Source organism: Phymastichus coffea, unplaced genomic scaffold (genome assembly GCF_024137745.1).
Source record: "Phymastichus coffea isolate CEN01 unplaced genomic scaffold, Cenicafe_Pcof_1.1 PCOF00145, whole genome shotgun sequence".
Taxonomy (NCBI): Eukaryota; Metazoa; Arthropoda; class Insecta; order Hymenoptera; family Eulophidae; genus Phymastichus; species Phymastichus coffea.
This window is the reverse complement of record NW_026706956.1, coordinates 161,345-179,902: the sequence shown is the minus strand read 5'-3', so window position 1 is coordinate 179,902 and position 18,558 is coordinate 161,345. Positions and strand designations below refer to the sequence as shown.

The following is an 18,558-nucleotide window of genomic DNA, read 5'->3' as shown; positions in this document are numbered from 1 at the left end:
TGCAAACACCAAATCAAATGAATTTGTTATTTTTGTTTTAATGGCATAAATAATTTGATAATTTTAATATGAGAGAAATCAATACCTGTATAGAATACATTAACTGAACTGTGTTCTGTAGGGTAAGTTTATTTTTTACAGTCCATTTTAAAAAAATGCTTCTTGTATTTTATAAAGTGCAATACGTAATATAATATTATTTTATGACAACAAAATAAAAAATCAAATATATTAAATAATATAAAATAAATTAATGTTTCTTTCAATCAAGCCGTGATCAACTTATTTTCATATATTGAAGCATTTCAAGCCATAGAAAGAATCATGTATTTACTAGAACGTACTTTATTAATTACTACGTCGTAATATTCATCATTAACAAGATTGCTTGCTATATTGTGATATGTATACAGATTTACCGCTATATCACAATTTGTTACAAATATCAAATTTTGTTAGAAGCTTACACTTTTAATAACAACCTCGATTAAACTATATACTTATATGTAAAATATTTTTTATCATCAATAAGTTTATTTTATTTTGTAAATCCGTCACAGTTGCAAATCTTAGAAATGAAAATTATAATGAAAGAAAACGAATATTTTTTGAAATAAAATACTTTTTCCGATTTATAAATACAATAGACTAGACAACGATAATAAAAGTATAATTCAAATAGATACTATCACTTATAAATACCAAGTGCCGAAACCTGTTGATCGATCCACTGTCTATTCTGCGCTACACTTGCATAAACTCCAGGCGCTGCAGAGCCACATCCGATACCCCAAGAGACAATTCCAGCCTGATGTCCATAAAATAACATAAATATACAACAACAAAAATCAAAAGTCGTATATTAATGAATAATAAAAATCAAGTGGACCTGCGTGAATCGTCCCGTTGGATCCTGACAAACAAGTGGACCTCCGCCATCTTTGGTACAGGTATCCATATTCGGCTGCCCACCAGCGCATATGAAGCTCGAATGTAACTGGAAAAACTGACCCAACCTTGTTGCTCTCAACCGAGTTTGACAGCTACCGTTGTCAACGATAGGTAGAGTAACTTTTCGTAATATTGATTGATATTGTCCTTGTGCTCCTATAGAAGGATGAAATAGATGATTGATAAACTTTTTTCATTCGTTACATAATGTTAAAAAATAAACGAAGTCCTTTGCAATCTTTCAATCACAAAATTGTACTATTTACAGAAAAAAGTATATCATACCGAATGCATTGCTTCCCCAGCCAGAAGCATAGCATATGGTATTTGCAGCAAACTGCTGATCTTGTACAGCTAAACAAATTGGTTTAACATTGACTGTATATGTTGCTGCACGGTTCAGCACAAGAAGTGCAACGTCGTGATAGAGACCGTTCTGATAAAACTGGGGATGAACAGTGACAGTTTGAACACCGATTTCTTGGAACGGTAAAGGTTCAGTCACTGTTGCTGTGTCCCATTCGCCTAATCGAGCAATTAGTGTTCCCGGATCACAGCTGAATTTCAACATTTATATATTATTTTTTTAATTATAAACAATTAGATTTACACGTAACTTACCTAATGATGCAGTGCGCAGCTGTCATGACAACTCTGTTGTTGATGAGTGAACCTCCACATTGGACCACATCGTTGATACCAGCACGACGAATCAAAATGAGCACCATCCATGGAAATTCGGCGAAATATGCTGATCCGGCTACATTGACAATTTCCATCAATGCATAGTTCAATTTAGTTAATAAGAGAATATTATACACTTACGTGAAGGGCTCACGACATTAACATAAGTTGTATCCCTAAGACCACAATTAGCGACATTTGCTCGACTACTAGTAGAACCAGTGATTATAGAAGCTGAGGGATTTAGATCAATGACTCCAACTTCACTTCTTAAAAGCTTATTACTGTCCACTTTGCAGCAGACAAGAACTGGACTCATACATGGTCCGATTCTAGGATCAATGGTGCCGTCACTGTCGTAACTAATAGTATCACTATCAGGACAGTTATCTACAGGTACGCATTTGCAAGCATTTGGAGTACCTATAATACATCCAATTTTCAATAAAAATTATCCAATGTAATAATTACTAATATTTAATTACCAGGATTTTTAACGTCTTCATTTTCAAACTTCACAAGCGAGTTGGGTTGAACAGAAAGTTCTTGTTGACCTAGCCTACAACATACTGAATTGGTTTTAGAACACGATTGACCTTGGTGAGGTACAAGCATACGAGGATCAATTTTGTTCACATCTGACCACGGCATGTAACCAAGACTACACGCTGCCGATAATACGCAGAGACAATTCAGTTGCAAATTCAGTGCTGGTAACATGGACATTGTCGATACTGTGGTCGTTGGCAGCGTTATTGGTAGGGTGAATGGAGGCAAAGTCGTAGCTGGAGTTTGAGATCCTATATGACATAATCATTTTGATATTAATAAACTTTTTTACCAATAAGTCATCGATTACTGTGATACATACCGATATTATTGCAACACACAAAAATCCCATTGCAAGTGCTAGTCAACTGTTGTCTTGGATCAATATTGTTCGGTACACCAGTAACTACATTACCACTGTTGACGGCACATTGAAATATAGGAACGCAAATGCAAAACTGTTGTTGCGTAATTGTTGTTTGCGTATCTGTCGTTGGCAACGTTGGTAATGTTAATGTTAGAGTTGGCATCGTCGTCGTTGGTAGAGTTATTATTGGTGAAGGTGTTGGTCTTGTTGATTGACTTGTTAAAATTGTAGTTGGTAAAGTAGGTACAGTTGGGTTCATGGTTGTGGTCGGAGTTATCAACGTAGGTGTTGCTGTAGTAGGCACAGTTGGATTAGTCATTCGAATGAAGCAGCACACTTCAACAGAATCGGTGCATTGCCGTTTTCTAAACAAATTCAGTAAATGTAATCATTTTTTGAAAATAAGAATATATCATAGAGGAAATGAACTATTTTCTAATTGCAAAATTATTTTATCAATTTAATGCAAACTAACTGCATGATCAAAAGGACGAGAAAAAATAATTAAAAGTTGATATAACCTCGGCCCTTTTCATAAATCGCTAAATCCATAAATTTATTAAGAAATACTTTGCTCTTCTAGTGTATATATAGAGAGGACATCTAAGTATAACGGGGTACCTAAAAGGGTATCAGCGATGAATTTTTTTAGACTCAGCCCATTTAAATCTTGATAACGGATTCTTATTCTTCGTAGAAAATTCTATCCAAATCCGTTTTGTGATTAAGGTTTCTGAAAATGACATTTTCAGAAACCTTAATACATCAACTTTCGGATCGTTAAAAAAAAGTCAGGCAAAGCGGGGTATCGGTGAAAACCGGCAATAACGTCCTTTAAACACATGTGTACTACAGCCTACGACATTTTTTTCTTCATCTTAAAAAAACCTATCGATTTAAACTTCATTTAAATTTTATTAATATGAAACATTACGTTTTTATAATATATCACATATGATAACTAAATTTAAAATAATTTAAAATAATAATATTTAAAATAATAAGTTAAGAATTATTTTAAACACTTATATATTGTTATTACTATTTAATTTTTTTCGCCTATATGTATTTTTGTGTCTGGCATTGGCAAATTAATAATTACAATTAAGTGTAAATAGTTATTACTAATTTTTTTATTTCGATAAATAATTAATGATACTTGTTATTTGCAGTTATTTATAGTTATTTGCATTAATTATGTCTTAAAATAAATTTGTTTTGATAGACAAAAATACAAATAACCGTTAGTAACTGAAAAAAACTGTTATTATTTAATAACTTTAATAACAATAGTTTTTTAATAGAAAATAACTCTTTCTAATTGTTATATGTTACCAAAATCTAATATTTATAAGATTATAAATTATAAATAACTGTTGGCAAATATTACTAATTAGTGATTTCTATTTATTATAATATTATGCATAAATTATTTCCAACGAGGAACCTGATAAAAAAAAATCGCACCTTCAATGCTTGTCTCCGCGCATGGCTCTCATGTAGAAATATACTGTCCCTAACTAATGTAAAAAAGCTTTTCGATGTAATTCGTTACAGCATTTACCTCCAGTTCGAGCCATAAATCTCCCGTTTTATCAAAAAAGCCTTTGCACACCCATTACGAAATATACTAATTTTCATTCAAATGTAGCCAGCCAACAAGGTGACTTTCAAAAATTATTACTGAACGACTAATAGAAATTTCAATTATATCTGTTCCGTCTTAGTTATATATAATTTAAAATAATTAAACAACTAGCAAAAAAACTTCAGTCTAAAGGAAATCTGTCATCAGCGTAAAACATTCAATGATTATAAATCCGTAAAAAAATTAAATAACAAGATTATTCATATGAGTTAAGCTTTACTGAAGATTAGTATACTAACATTTACTAAAACATTTCTCTACGTAAAAAACTATTTTATACCAATAAAGTACCTTCATTGAAATGTGATAATTTGAGTTCGTTAACAAAAAAGTATATGTTAAAATAAATTACTTACTATTCGAAATTTGATTATGTATAGCAAATTGTAAAAAATACCCTTTTGTTTTGTTTTACCCTATTCTAAAGAAAATAATAAAATATGGAATACAAACTGTCGGAAATCGATGACTCCGCTGCCATCGGTTATGACGGTTCCATTTGAAGTACATAAATAAAATGGTACGCAAATACATCCTACAAACGGTGGAAAATGCTGAGCTTGCTTGAGTTGGTGAAGTTTATTGAGCTTTTGCTTGAGTAAGTGTAATAGGAACAAAGTCCTACCAACAGGTTGTTGTTCTAGTTCATCTTCTTTCAACTCCAGCTCAGTCTCAAGCGTATCCTCAGTTTCCAATATCACCGAATACACTCCAAACACGAACGCCAGCAGTAATAGCAACAGCCGCATCCTAACGCCAACACGAACAAAACGCGTCTGCAATGCTATGCGCGATAAAAATCTCGCTCTCACTTTTCAACGAGATTATGAAAAAAAAAGTAGTATGTTGCTCTGCCTAGCGTGTCAGCATTCAAAAACTCGTTAGTCAACTGTGCGCTCACTGGTGCTCTGGCTACAACGTTGCGCCAATGGGAAAAACATAAATTTTTGTTACATTATGGGGGAAATTCCCGATCTGCTATTGCGCGCACTCTTGTTACATCACACACGTGATTCAACGTGCGTATTGACCGATGGTAGAACGTTTTACCAGGCGATAAGTAGCTCAAATCAACGGATACCAAGGACGGACTTTCAACTTTTAGTGTGCGCGTAGTCTTTAAACGTGTGACCTACTTTTCACGGGTAACTTGTGCTCAACTAACAGGATGCGGTCATTGTGTATTTTTATAATTTTGTCACCTACACTCAACGCAATTATCTATTTCTATGATAGAAATGACTATAATTTTCTTTTATATTTTACACGAACTAATTGCAAAAGACAATCAAATCTCAAATTACTTAAATTGACGGCTCCGGCATCTTCACATTCGTTAGTACTTTAGTTTTCCTCGAAGCGCAAGCTTTGTTTTAATGAAAAAAAAAATTATCTGTAGGTAAGAAAACAATAAAGTCAGATTATTTTCATGGAATGTTTGTATGTAGCACATGCCGTATATAGATAAAGTCCCCACTTGAATTTGATGGATAAAAGCTCATTTATTGCATGAAAAGAAGATGTTTATGGCTTTAACGAGAAAGTATTTAAAAAATTCAAGTAAGTTGATTTTATTTAACTTATAAATTTGGGTTTCTCAGTCATTACTGCGTTACATATAAATATTATGATATTTAAAAATACTATCTAATAGTATTTCAATTTCTCTTTGTAAAAATTCATTTCACTGACTATTTCCAATTGATAATTACGTTAAAAGATCAATGTCTTTACCAATCATTATAAATTTTGTAAAATTTGTACTAGAATCGTATATAATTGGTAGAATGTTCAACAAACTTAAATTATTACGGCATAGTAATCTGAAAAAATTATTTTCTATAAGAAAGGACTTTTGTAGTTTTTAAGATAACTAGGATAAATTTAATTAAATCGATTCAAAATTGGTACATTTGCGTTTATTCGATTTCTTAATACGCAAGATAATGTCAATAAGATAAACTCGAAAGTACTAAAAGTAATTGATTTTGAAACATTTGAAGTCACTAACAAATATAATAACTAAAAAAGATTGAATTTTTCAATCGCAAATTATTCGAGAATAACTTGTGATTATCCATAAAAATCAAATGAATTGTACTGAATGCACTCGCATTTTTGACGATGAGTCTTGAGTTTGCTAACATTATTAATAATATAAAAAATATTGTCCAATTTTTATTACTGTCGTCGACGATTTCTTAATATAATGTACATATCATTATTAACATAGAAAAAAAGCTTAGCAGTAAGAAAAATACGTGAAAAACGCTGAGCATCAATGAATTGGCAAACTATTATTCATTGCAGTGTGAATGTGCCTTTTCTTAATATTAATTTTTCAAAATTCATTAATAAATCAACGTATTATAATTAGCATTACGCAACTATTTTCACTCTAAAGACTTATCTTGATATGAAAAAGAATTGAAAGATTACTATCAGCACGTACTGTTTGCTCACGTGCAGTGACCTAACCCGTTTTGTAATAAATTACTTGATTTTATCTTTCTAATGCATTCAACATAGAATAACTTAAGAATCCTATGTTCTGTACAGGAATATTTTGAAAAATCATACGACTAGAAGATGCCGCATACACCTATATTATGAAAAAAGTTAATACATGTGCGTCATGGTATAGTGTACATCGTGTATAGTAAGTAGATGAGAAATTAGCCAAGTTTAAATCGAATGAAAGCCGCTTCATCCGTGAGCCAATTCATCGAAGCGCAGCAGCAACAACAACAACTACAAACAAACATGCCCGAGAAGCAAAAAAGTAGCATTTACGTGCTGGCAATGTCAAAAAGGAGGGCACTTGTCGCCGAGCCATAATCCGAGGAAAAGACGTATACGATGCGCTTAAAGTGCGCAAGTAGTAGCTCGGAAACACGTAGTCGCCAGTATTTACACCTCCCCGCTGCTGCCACTGCTGGGTACGAGAGAGAACGCTAACGAAGCGCTCGGCAGTACTGCCAAGCATCGAAGATCCTTCTGTTTCTCTTAGCAATTAGACGTTCGCACGCTCTCTCTCTCTCTCTCTCTCTCTCTCTCTCTCTCTCTCTCTCTCTCTCTCTCTCTCTCTCTCTCTCTATGCTGTATATCTTCTCTTGTCGAGCGAGCAAGAGAGAGAAACACATCTTCAACCGTCAGCTGGCTTGCGCCGAAAGTAAATTTCGAATTTCCTCGGCTTGCATTTTGATGAGCCGCGAAATAGGACGCTTCTCTCGCTCGCTCACCTAACAAAGTTTCGCGCGGGAAAATTCGCCGCATGTATATGGAATAATTAGAGGCCGTGCGCGCGCGAGCTTGAGCGCGAGCGGGCGAGAGAGAGAAAGAGAGAGCTTTTTCGATTAGCGCTCTGGAAAATTGGGCGAAATGACATGAGGATTGGCTTTTTGAGGGACTTTTATAAATGCAGTTACCGCACACATCACGAAGTTTAATTTGCCACGTGTGATTTTCTCTCTTTTCTTTGCGTGCGTGTGTATGTGGTTCTCTCTTTCTCTCTCTCTCTCGGTGAATTACAATGAACACGATAAACGATTTTATTGGCGGTAGATAGATAGAGATTGATGCGCCAACGAGTAAGTGAGATATTCGATTTTCAAAGTGGATAATTGAGTTTTACTAGCGCCCAACAATTTATTAACTTTTGAATTTTCCCGCAGTGGTCAAAGTCAATTAGGCACTGGATTCCACGTTTCACGAGCATTGAGCTGCAATTTTATTCGGCTTTTATATGTGGGTTAACGCTTTGCGAAAATTTAGCTGGTATTTTTGTCATTCAATCGATACCAATTAATTATCGGAATCGGTTGAATTACTTTGTAAGTATGCACATACAGCGAATGATGTCTCAATAAACGGTTCACTCAACAACGTCATTTAATCGCACAACACCAACTCCCTCAAGATAATGACTGACCTCTTAGCGATAGATAGGTGTCCATCGAAGAGATGAAGGGCGAGCGAGCAAACGGACGACAAATCAATGAGGCAGGTATAGGTAAAGAGGATGAGGGATACGTGGGGAATGCAATAGAGGCGAGGAGGGGGGGTACTTCACTCCCCCTTCCTATCTTATCAAGGCATTATTCAACGAAGAGCGAGCGCCAACTGCTCGGGACTCTAACTGCCTCGCATTTGCATAAATCCATAGATCTTGCGAGAAAGGACAGAGAGGAGCACACCAGCCCCTCTAGTGTAGTCTATCCGTCCTCTCTCGCATGCATACAGCAAATTACAGTGCCCGTTAACTCCGAGGCCTGTATTTGCCTCTTTCGCTTATATCCCCCCATCATCCCTATACGATTCTGCATTATACGACGCAGAGCAGTTGCCCAAGGGCCAACCTTCCACGTGATCCTCTCCCTCTCACCGCCCGTCGGACTCTCTCCCGCTGGGTCCCTCCTCCCTCCCTGCTCGAGACAGGTAATACAAGCTCGAGTGATGCGCACTTGGAATATATTGAGATGTTTTGATTTGCTGGAAATGCGAATTGGGTGCATTTATTGTAAAATGGACTTACCGCTGACGCTATTCGTTTTTCTTTCAACGGGGCTTTTGGTTAATAGGTATGCAACAAATTAAGATAAATTAGAACCAAATATTTTCTTTCAAGATTAGTTCATTTTGGATTCGTTACATTCTGAAATTGCAAAGTTTGCAGATCTTTAATGCCGAGATATCTGAGTATCAGCTCAATAAATTCTTCATTTCCTAGCTCGTACCCCAAAAAGTCTGTGCCCATTACATCCTGTGCGTCCTTTATTAGTAAATTATATTTTGTCTCTTTAATATCGACATTTGAGTATAAATACACAATGATAGTAATTATTTTCATATTTTTTAGAATATACTGTACTCTTGAATTTCTCGTTGTTAACGAATTGGTACATTTTTCACGGACTAGCATCTATAAAATCGGACAAAGCTGTATATTTTAGTGATCTTGGTTGTATTACATCGTAAATTTTCATATTCTTCACATAAGCTATTCATTCCGACTTTATCTGATATGTAATCAACAAAATAATTTTTATGTGGATACAAAATAATCAGAAAAGTCCAATGCCTTTTTAAATGATAAAAAACAGTTTCATATAAATGTATGATAAATGAATTTATAGAAATTGCAGTTTCATTTCTAGAATCAATAGAATTAATATCTGATCTAATTTTCCAAAGATACAAAACTTGGCCGATTTTATTATCACCAGCGGCAAATGCAAATTTGTATATATGAGACTAATTTATTTTTTATCAATATCTTTCGTAAATGAAAGATAATTATTATTTATACTTTGGCCTCCTTACACGAGCAACTGTTGTATTCATTAATCTCCTTCATGAGTAAATGTAAAAAAGGAAGGGCCTCTAATAAAGTTTCAGGATTCATATCTGATTACTCTTAATAAGCATCTTTATAACGAAGTTTTTAGAATCAACAGTGTTACGAAGAGAAATGAAACCAGGTTCAATGTATGAAAAAAAAAAACATCTACAGAATAATTAATTTGGGTACCTCTATAGTGATCATATAAACATAAAATGATTTATAATCTATGTGGACTTTCGCTATATAAATTTATAAATGATATTCCCTCAATGCCCATATCATTTGTCTTTCATTAGATGTGATGAATAACCTCGCTGCAATGTCACGTAGAAGTCTCAATTCTACAGCTATAATATTTTATGTTCTCATTTCTCATCACAAGCTAACTGAGCATCTATATGTGTTTCAAAAGTGAAATTTTTAAGGATAGAAAACTTCATTATCGATACTCAAGGCTTGCTTTAAAAAATTATTTATAACTCTTGTTAATACTCGATTTTCTTTATTAGACTTATTTACTATTACTTTTTCCGTTTAATATCAAAATAATATAGATTTTATGCATAAATTCTTGGGACTTATTGTAAATATTGATTTAAAATTGCAAATGGCAATGTAACCAATTTAATTTTGTATAAGAGTAAACTATCGTTTCTATAACTATAATGCATAATACATTTATCGTAGACTAGATTAAATGTCTTTACTTGATGTTTTCTATACTTCTAAGTAGCGGTATTAATATTTCTAATAGAATATTTTCAACTACTTGTCCGTTCGACCTCTGGTGCAGGTGCGAAACACACATTGAACAAATACGCAGACAGCGGCGAAGCAATCATTTGGCGCTGTCGGCGCTCACGTCGATTTTGCAGCGTGCGCGCTCGACATTTTCTGTCAGATGCAGGATCCCTCTGCGTGGCGATATTTGTGTCTGTTTTCCACATAAATTGCGTTTGTGCTGAATGATGATTAACCGAGCAGCAGCGGCAGCAGCAACGACTCTGCGATGAATAAATCGCACCATAACTAAAATGTAAATTTTCTTTTTCTTTATCGCCAGCAATAAATTGATTTGATGTCTAAATCATAGCCGAGACCGTAAAGAGAGGGAGAGAGATAGACAGTCGAAAGAAACAAGAATTCCGGAAAATCACGACGAATAGTACGCTTTTTGTCTTCAAGAGTGTACTGCTGACGTTGATTAATTGTAAAAATGAAGATGATCTCGTGTACCGGTAGAGTAAGAAAATGTCGTTAATCACAGTCAATCTTTTTTTTTTCTTAGACTTTTACCATCTCCCATTCGCTCTCTCGACGACTCTGCACTTTTTTTTCATCAACGCGACTGATAAAATTTATGCCTTGTGGTCACGTTCTAGGAATCTTTATCACGTTTTTCTGATTTTTTTTTTCTTTCGAACGTCGATTCATTAAATTCTATACTGCACCAACAGTCTAATTTATAACTGCAAATCTCCTCTTCATAAATTCTAATCGATATTTTGAACTTGCAAAATATGACGCCTACATGACATCAGTCTATATTCTGTATAGAACATTAGGAAAATAAATGCAGCACTTCGTCTTAACTGCTTCCAAAGTTACCTTTTTCAACGGATCAAAGTAGAAAAAGATCTATTGAGCCGAAAATATTCACGCTATTTATTCTTTCCCGAATTCCATGCACGACCATGACTTCACATGTAAAAACACCATTGCTACGCACTGAATAATTAATAAAATAATCGAACGTGTGTAGATGCGATGACATGCAAAGCTATTAACAGAATCCTATGCATATATGTATTCAATGCTTCGAGACGGAAAAATATTGTGAGCTGCAGCAACAGTAGCAGCAGCAACGATGTTTTATCCAATAGGCGTTTCGCAAGGATTACAAGCAACGCACCCGGCGACAACGATTTTCAATTACAGTCGACAGCGACGGTATATTTATATGGGGGAAAGAGACGAAATGCATACCAAAACCCCCATTGCAAAAAAGCGGGTATATAGAAAAGGATGCGCCGTTCGATAGCATTCACAACGATTACAAGGATTATGCGTATACGTGTAGAAATGGATCAGGGGAGTAACATTTCAAAATGCAACAGAGATAAGAAATTTCAATGGCTCAAATGACTCATACTACGAGTATTATTCAAAACAGCATTAATAATAATAATAATAATAATAATAATAATAATAATAATAATAATAATAATAATAATAATAATAATATTAATAAGTGATCGGATAAACATTTTTACGAAGCAAAATAAAATTTGCTTTCATTGTTATATTTTCGAAAATACTGGTTATTCATTTTAATTATTAAAATCATAATCACGCAACGCATATACAATTGGAAAAAGCGCGTATTATCGTTGAATCAATGAGTTGGCGCGTCGTGCATTCGAATTTTAATGAAAATATGCTCGAAATATATACGTGATCGCGTTACAATTTCCGACAATTCGCGAATTTTCGCATGATTTGTTTCAAGCTCCGGAATTTACGTTTGATATATGATTCGTAGCAGCGCCACCACCGCGCATCATTCGCCAAATACGCCGATAGCGTGCATATACACGATGGGGCAAACGAGGACAAATCTTTCATGAACTTATTAATTTAAAATTGGAATAATATATTTTCCACCATTCTCACCGTTGCGAATGATTTGTAATGATTGCGAATATTATTTGCGAAAGCAATTTCGTTTATGAATATAATCTGTAACCGTTGGAAACCTCATAGATAACAGTAGTTGACTAACGTTAAAAGTAAGAAAGCCGTATAAAATTAAATTCTTTTTTCTTTTAGGTATTTTCCACCAAGTAAACATTATAGAAAGTGAAAAATGGAAAAAAAATTCTTAACATTTATAATTGTCACGAATTCTTGAATTTGCAAGGTAAAACTTTTCTCGATTTTTTCCACTTTTGCTTCATTACATTCACGGCGATTTGCGCTTTTCCTCGTGGGAAATATTCACGCTGTTCTCCAAAAATAAAATTCTCACAATTATCTCGCATTTCTAAGCGACGAAACAGAGCTTTCAAGTCGCGAAAGTCAAAGCCTAACAAATAAAATCCTCTGAAAACATATGCGCAGCGTTCCGCCGTGCCGGGATCCACTGGCGAAACGTCACCCGTGGAAAGTGTCCATTAATGTAATCAAGTCGCGTTTGCGGCGTATATAGCGCGAGGAAGAGCTTGCGCGCGAGGAGACCTAAAACGCGTGAAATCCACCGGGAGCTTTTGCAAACGACCCAGGCAAAGTGAGCAGCAGCGTCTCTCTCTCCCTCTTGCCGCGAGGCTTGTTTCTTCCTTCCGCATCGTTATTCTCTGTTTGTGCTTTCGCCTCGTTTCGCCGCGTTTTCTTTTGTCTCTCCAAACGTGCGCCCTCACTTTTTCGCGCCCGCGTACGTATTACAGTGTGCCTGAATTGACGCTTCGCGATCATTGTCATTTCACGCGCGACTTTGGGCTCTCGGTTTTTGTTCAAGCGTTGTTGCGTCACCGCGAGCGCGTACGTTTACACGGCTGAAGCGATCGATTCAGTTTGGCCGGAATTCGTAAAATTGTCGGGACAAACAGTCGCGAGCGCAATAGCAAAACACGTTGCCAAGCTTACATTTGAATTAATCCATCTTAATCATTTTTTTTTTTCGCGTGCCCACACCATTTGCACAGCCGTGATTCGACTTTCGGTTCGATTCAAACCAAAATCAGTTGATTTTCAAATAAATCGAGTTCAGTTGGGATCGCTTACAATGCCAACAATTCTTACGCTAAACAAATTCAGTTTTAGTTTCAAAGCCCAATGCACATTAAACGGGCTACATTTGCGTGAATTGCAACCGCTCTTTTTACATTCAAAAATAGTTTCGAGTTAAAATACGCAGGATGAAATGAGGAATCTCGATTATCACAAGAAAATCGATTATTATTCCATTTGGTTTCGAAAGCAATGAACGGTGCAGCGATCAAAAATTCGCGTTGCATCGGCAATGATCGTCTGAGAATAGCAAGCGAATCACGAATAATTCAAAATGGTCGAATGCCGTTTGAGCGCGAAGGGGCAGGATGGAGGGAGAAGGGGAAAGATAGATTGGCAAGCAGGGCAACGACCACTCCGTCAATTTGACGCGAAGGTGGACGCGACGTCGAGTGCAGTGTAACGAGGTCTTTATTATCCGAAAAGCTCTCTCGCTCTCGTTACACCCCTCGCGTGCGCATGCTTAAGTGCGCGCACAGGGGGCGAGAGAGAGAGAGAGAGAGAGTGCGTGTGCTAATGCCCCTGCCGATCAGACGTCACCGAGCGCGCGCGCACAAGAGAGAGAGAGAGAGAGAGAGCCTCGATCGAATTAGCTCCTCATGCATTTCACATGCCGCGTTCGCGCGCGAGCGCTAAGGCTGCAGCCGGAGTTCGACGAAAGTTTGACTGTCGAGGAAACTGCCAGTGCTGCCGCTCGTTCGTTCCTGCGTAACCTGTTGGATGCGAAACGCGAATGTTGGCGTCGAAAATATCAATTTTTCTTCTCTTGCTTTTGGCATAATTCGGACACAAAAAATTATTCACATGTCACCAATATAGCATGTAAATATTCTCCTCAGGCACAGAAATACCAATGATGATTTTGATCCGTGCAGATAAAACTCACAATCAATTGTAAAATGTTGTTTGATCCGTTTAACAAATAACTTGGATAATTCGATTGCCATTAAAACGATAAAATGGTTCGGAACGGAATCGTGAAATATTACTCGGCGGTAAAAGTTACTTTTTGCGTTATATTCAGATAGAGATGCAAGAATAGAAGCAAAAATCATGTTGTGCTTTACAATCGACTCCACTCTCGGGCCGAAGAATGCATTCTCGACGGGGCGGCTTCTGCGCGCACGGGAAAGCGGCGCGGAGTATCCCTCGAGTCGAAACCAAATCTCCAACCGTTCGCTCGCTCGACTTGGCCCCGAAATCCCCGAAAATTAAACTTTGCACGATAATTTAATACGTCAATAGCTAAAACCACGGCGTACACATAGAGCACGCGGTGGCGTTGCTCTCCATCGTTCTCCGCGCCACTCGCGAAACTTTCGTCGGGTAGACGCGAGCGAGCGCGCGTGTGCGCGCGCGAGTCGAGAGAGCTCGATTTACGCGCTTGCACACTTGTGTTTAGCGGCAAGCGTGCTGCGCGCCATACGCCCCCGGCGAACTTTTCGAAACATTCTCAATTACCGACCCGCGTCGAGGGTAGAGCGAGCAAGCGCCAAATTCATTTGCGGCCTCGGTCTATCGTCAACTTGTCGCCGCGTGGCTTTTATAAGGGCCGCTCGTTAATTGATCGATCGCTTAACCAATTCCTCTCTCTCTCTCTCTCTCTCGCCGTCCAACTGGCAGCGCGAGCACAGCGGAATACGAATTGCAAGTAAAGAGTACATCGAGATGCACTCGCCCAGCGGCCACCTGTTCGTTCGCCGAGGTCAGGTGTATAATATCGTTAGCTAGCGTCCGGCGCTCGCAGCCAAATCGTCGTCGTCGTCGTCGTCGCGCACGCGCTTGGTAAGCGCATTAACCTAAGGAGCTTATCCAACTGCTGACCAGAGCCATTACATATATTACGATTAAAGTCGCGTAATACTCCTTAGGGCAGTTTCGCGTCAAACACCGCACACGCAAACGCGCAGCCACGGGATTAGCCTTTAACGATAGCCTTCGGCTTCCCTCGCTTCGCGGCATCGCTTTGTCGATATATATACGAACGTTCGCATCGTGCACGTGCGTTCCGCTTGCTCCCCCTTACGCTCAAATTTCAACTTTGACTCGAGTTAGGGGGGGGGAGGATGCTTTATCCGAATACGGAGCGAAGAATCGTGATGAGCGTGTTTATCCGAGAGACACTCGTTAGTCAAGTCCTTTGTCGCGCGCACATCCCCATCCCCGACCAATCAAAGTCAGCCCAGCATAAAATGCAAGCCGTCGGACCAATACGCTATACATCGCATACATACCAGATAGATCGCAGAGCAGAGACACACGTCCGGACAGTTAAATAAAGTTCGACGTTGATTGTCGAGCCAAGCTTCTTCTCCGGCGAGGAGAGAGGGAATTGGCGCGGGAGCAGTTTACTTTGGAAGAGGTAAAACTGTGTGTACGTACCGGAAATCGAAACCCATCCGTCCGTCTGTGCTCCTCTGCTTCAGCGCGCGCCTCAAAGAGATTTCTGTTTGAAGCACGTGTCGCACTTAAATCCGAGAGAAAGAGAGAAGGAGAGCGCGCGCGTTCTTTATTTGCCCCCAACGACGGCGAAAAAAAGGAGAATAATACTCGCGAGATTGCGACGAGCGAACTTTTGCATTCATACGGGCACCAGAATCGGCGCGCGCAGTTCTCTTATTTCTTCTAGTCTCTTGCTCTTGTTTGACTCTTGCTCGCTCTCTTTGCTGGATCGGCGAATTTTTTTTTTTTTTTTTTTTTTCGCAGCTGACGAAGATTCGTGATTGACTAGGCTTTGTGTGTTTTTGACGAGAAACGATCGGGGGAAGGATCTTTATCTCCGGATGCTGGTTGGCAAATATGTGAATTGCACTTGATGGGTATCTGCAAGAACAGGAATGTACATATCTGACGAAGACAATCGAAGAAGAGTAAATGATGAAGGAATTTGGACTTTTATGACAGATTCTTCAATTAAACAAAACATTTTTCTTGAATTTCTATGAATTCAAGTTTTCTGTAATAGAGCTTATATTTTGCGATTTTAAGCCAGACGAAATACAATAGTTAAAAATAACGGAGCAGAGCAAAAACTACTCAAAATATAGTACAAGAGTATCAGAATTATGATCGATAAAACGTATAGATAGAAAGCGGCATGAATTATATACAATGATCGAAAAAGAAAATAGAGTTCTTCTATCAATAATCACTCGAATGCACTCATACTAATAAATATTTTTAATGCTAAATATTTGATCTATAATGTGTGGCTTCGAAATAATAAATTTTCAAGTAGCCATTTATGCAAATATAATAGAAAGTATATTTTTATATTTTTCTACTTTTTCGACATTCGTTATAAAACTTTTAAAATAAACGGTATCAAGATGAAATCTATTGAAAATCTTATTCATGACATTATCGTCTGGACTAAGCTCTACAAACTCCTATTCTACGTAGATCACATCAAACCACTCATTGTCGTACACGGAAAAGTTTATTCGTCCTTATTCCCCAAGCGATTTCGATTGACTGCCGTCAACGACGTTGTCGTCGTCGTCGTCAAGACAAACTCAACTGTCTTGTATATCGTACACCTGGGGGAGCACTTACTTAAGTTTAAAATACAATTTTTGCCTGAGCGAGAAAAGAGAACGTACGAGTGACAATCTGCTGTTGTCGAGGGAGTAGCGCGCTCACAGAGGATCTCCTCTTGAGGGGATTAAAGAAGCTGATATTTTTTCGTGTTCCATGAAATGGCCCGAGTATGTTTGAAGAGGAACTGAATTCGCAATATGAAAATGACAGAAAGAAAACGCTTAGCTATGATGAAAACAGTCGTACGGCAACTAGAGTCGCATGTAAAAGGTACAAAAAATCGATTAGAAAAAGCACTCTCAGCTCTACAAATATCGACGTCATTCCTTTCGCGCCGAGTTAAAACAAGGTAACGTCACGTATCTCATCCAATGCGAGCAATCGTCGGCGAAGACGCGCGCGCAAGGACGAGAGTGAGAGAGAATGAGAGGATCACAGAGTGGGAGCGAGGGGTGCACTCGGTGAAGTAGAACGAGGCAGAATTAACGATCAGCCTCTCGCTCAGAGAAATGGAAAAAGCAGCAGTCACCAAAGGGAGGTAAGAAAGAGAGACAGGGAAGAGAGAGAGAGAGAGAGAGAGAGAGCAGGCGGAAGGGCACTGATGGAGAGAAGAAAGCTCCTGATTTCTTCGTGCTCCACGAGCTTGAGTCCAAGCCTGTAACGAGAACTACTTCGTTTCTGCTTCCGTGAGTGCGCGCAGCAGGCGATGGACGCTCTTTGGGCACCGATAAATCGATATTTTTTAGGCCACTTTCTCCTCTTTCATTGGTCTGAAGCTCGTATTAATAAAAGTTATTGTTTTAATGATTGGCTTTAGCTTTGCCGCTGTCATCGATGATCCACGTTCTTCAAAATTTCGTCAAGTTTACCGAACGAGGTAAAATTATCGTTCTTTTTGAAATGATATAGATACATGGAAACGCGATGCCTATGAATAAGTTACTGATAAGCCAAGAAAAAAACTCAACATATTGTATAACAATCTCATTAATAATTAAAAGAATTTACGTAAAAGTAAATTATTAGTTGAAATCATGGAAGTTGCCATAGATAACGATAATGACCACGACCATTTTCACTATGGTTGAGCGTTCAAATCTTTGCAGAAAGCACGTCATAATATCCATTTTTTAGAACATAAAGTAAAAAAAAGTTAACGGAGATACAGAAGGTTCTCAACACTCGCGTAATTTTACTCGTACAAAAACGATCGCGTCAGCAATCATGACGTCACGCGCGCGTTTAACGCGAGTACAGCTTCGTGAATTTTCGTAAAATAAGTATGAAAAACAAGAAAATTATGTGTATAAGCAATGAAAAGTAATTAGACTTCAATGTTTTTTTTTCTTTTTTCTTATGTAATGAAAATTGACAATGATACAGTACGCTACATATTGATGTGACTTCATCAGTTCGTGTCCTTCCAGTTCGTGAATACTATTACAGTGTTAAATAAGTTATAGGAATAAAATTGTACCTCGATCCCGACACACAATTATTTGTTTACTATGAATGTGTTTTAATTACGCCAATATGATTATTATATATTGAACTTTTCTCACTGAAAATGTCGGATAGATTTGATATGTTTCAATAAAGATACACAGTAAAAAATTTTTATTCAATTTGAATTATAATGAATTTTACAAAGAATATCATCGTTATAATTTCGTAAATGATTTCAGCTAA

General features: G+C 37.4%; 1 protein-coding gene across 1 annotated transcript in view; it reads right to left on the bottom strand.

The window, feature by feature from the left end:
• Positions 1–382: 382 nt before the first annotated feature.
• Positions 383–18,558, bottom strand: part of LOC131672176 (phenoloxidase-activating factor 2-like) — a 63,726-nt gene continuing 45,550 nt past the window's right edge. The window contains exons 2-8 of the mRNA XM_058949230.1: positions 2,507–2,916; positions 2,121–2,435; positions 1,777–2,058; positions 1,573–1,711; positions 1,237–1,508; positions 890–1,107; positions 383–808 (exon numbers count right to left, since the gene is read on the bottom strand). Of these exons, the coding sequence (XP_058805213.1) occupies positions 689–808; positions 890–1,107; positions 1,237–1,508; positions 1,573–1,711; positions 1,777–2,058; positions 2,121–2,435; positions 2,507–2,870 (1,710 nt within the window). The 5' untranslated portion in view covers positions 2,871–2,916 and the 3' untranslated portion in view covers positions 383–688. The remainder of the gene's footprint in view (positions 809–889; positions 1,108–1,236; positions 1,509–1,572; positions 1,712–1,776; positions 2,059–2,120; positions 2,436–2,506; positions 2,917–18,558) is intronic.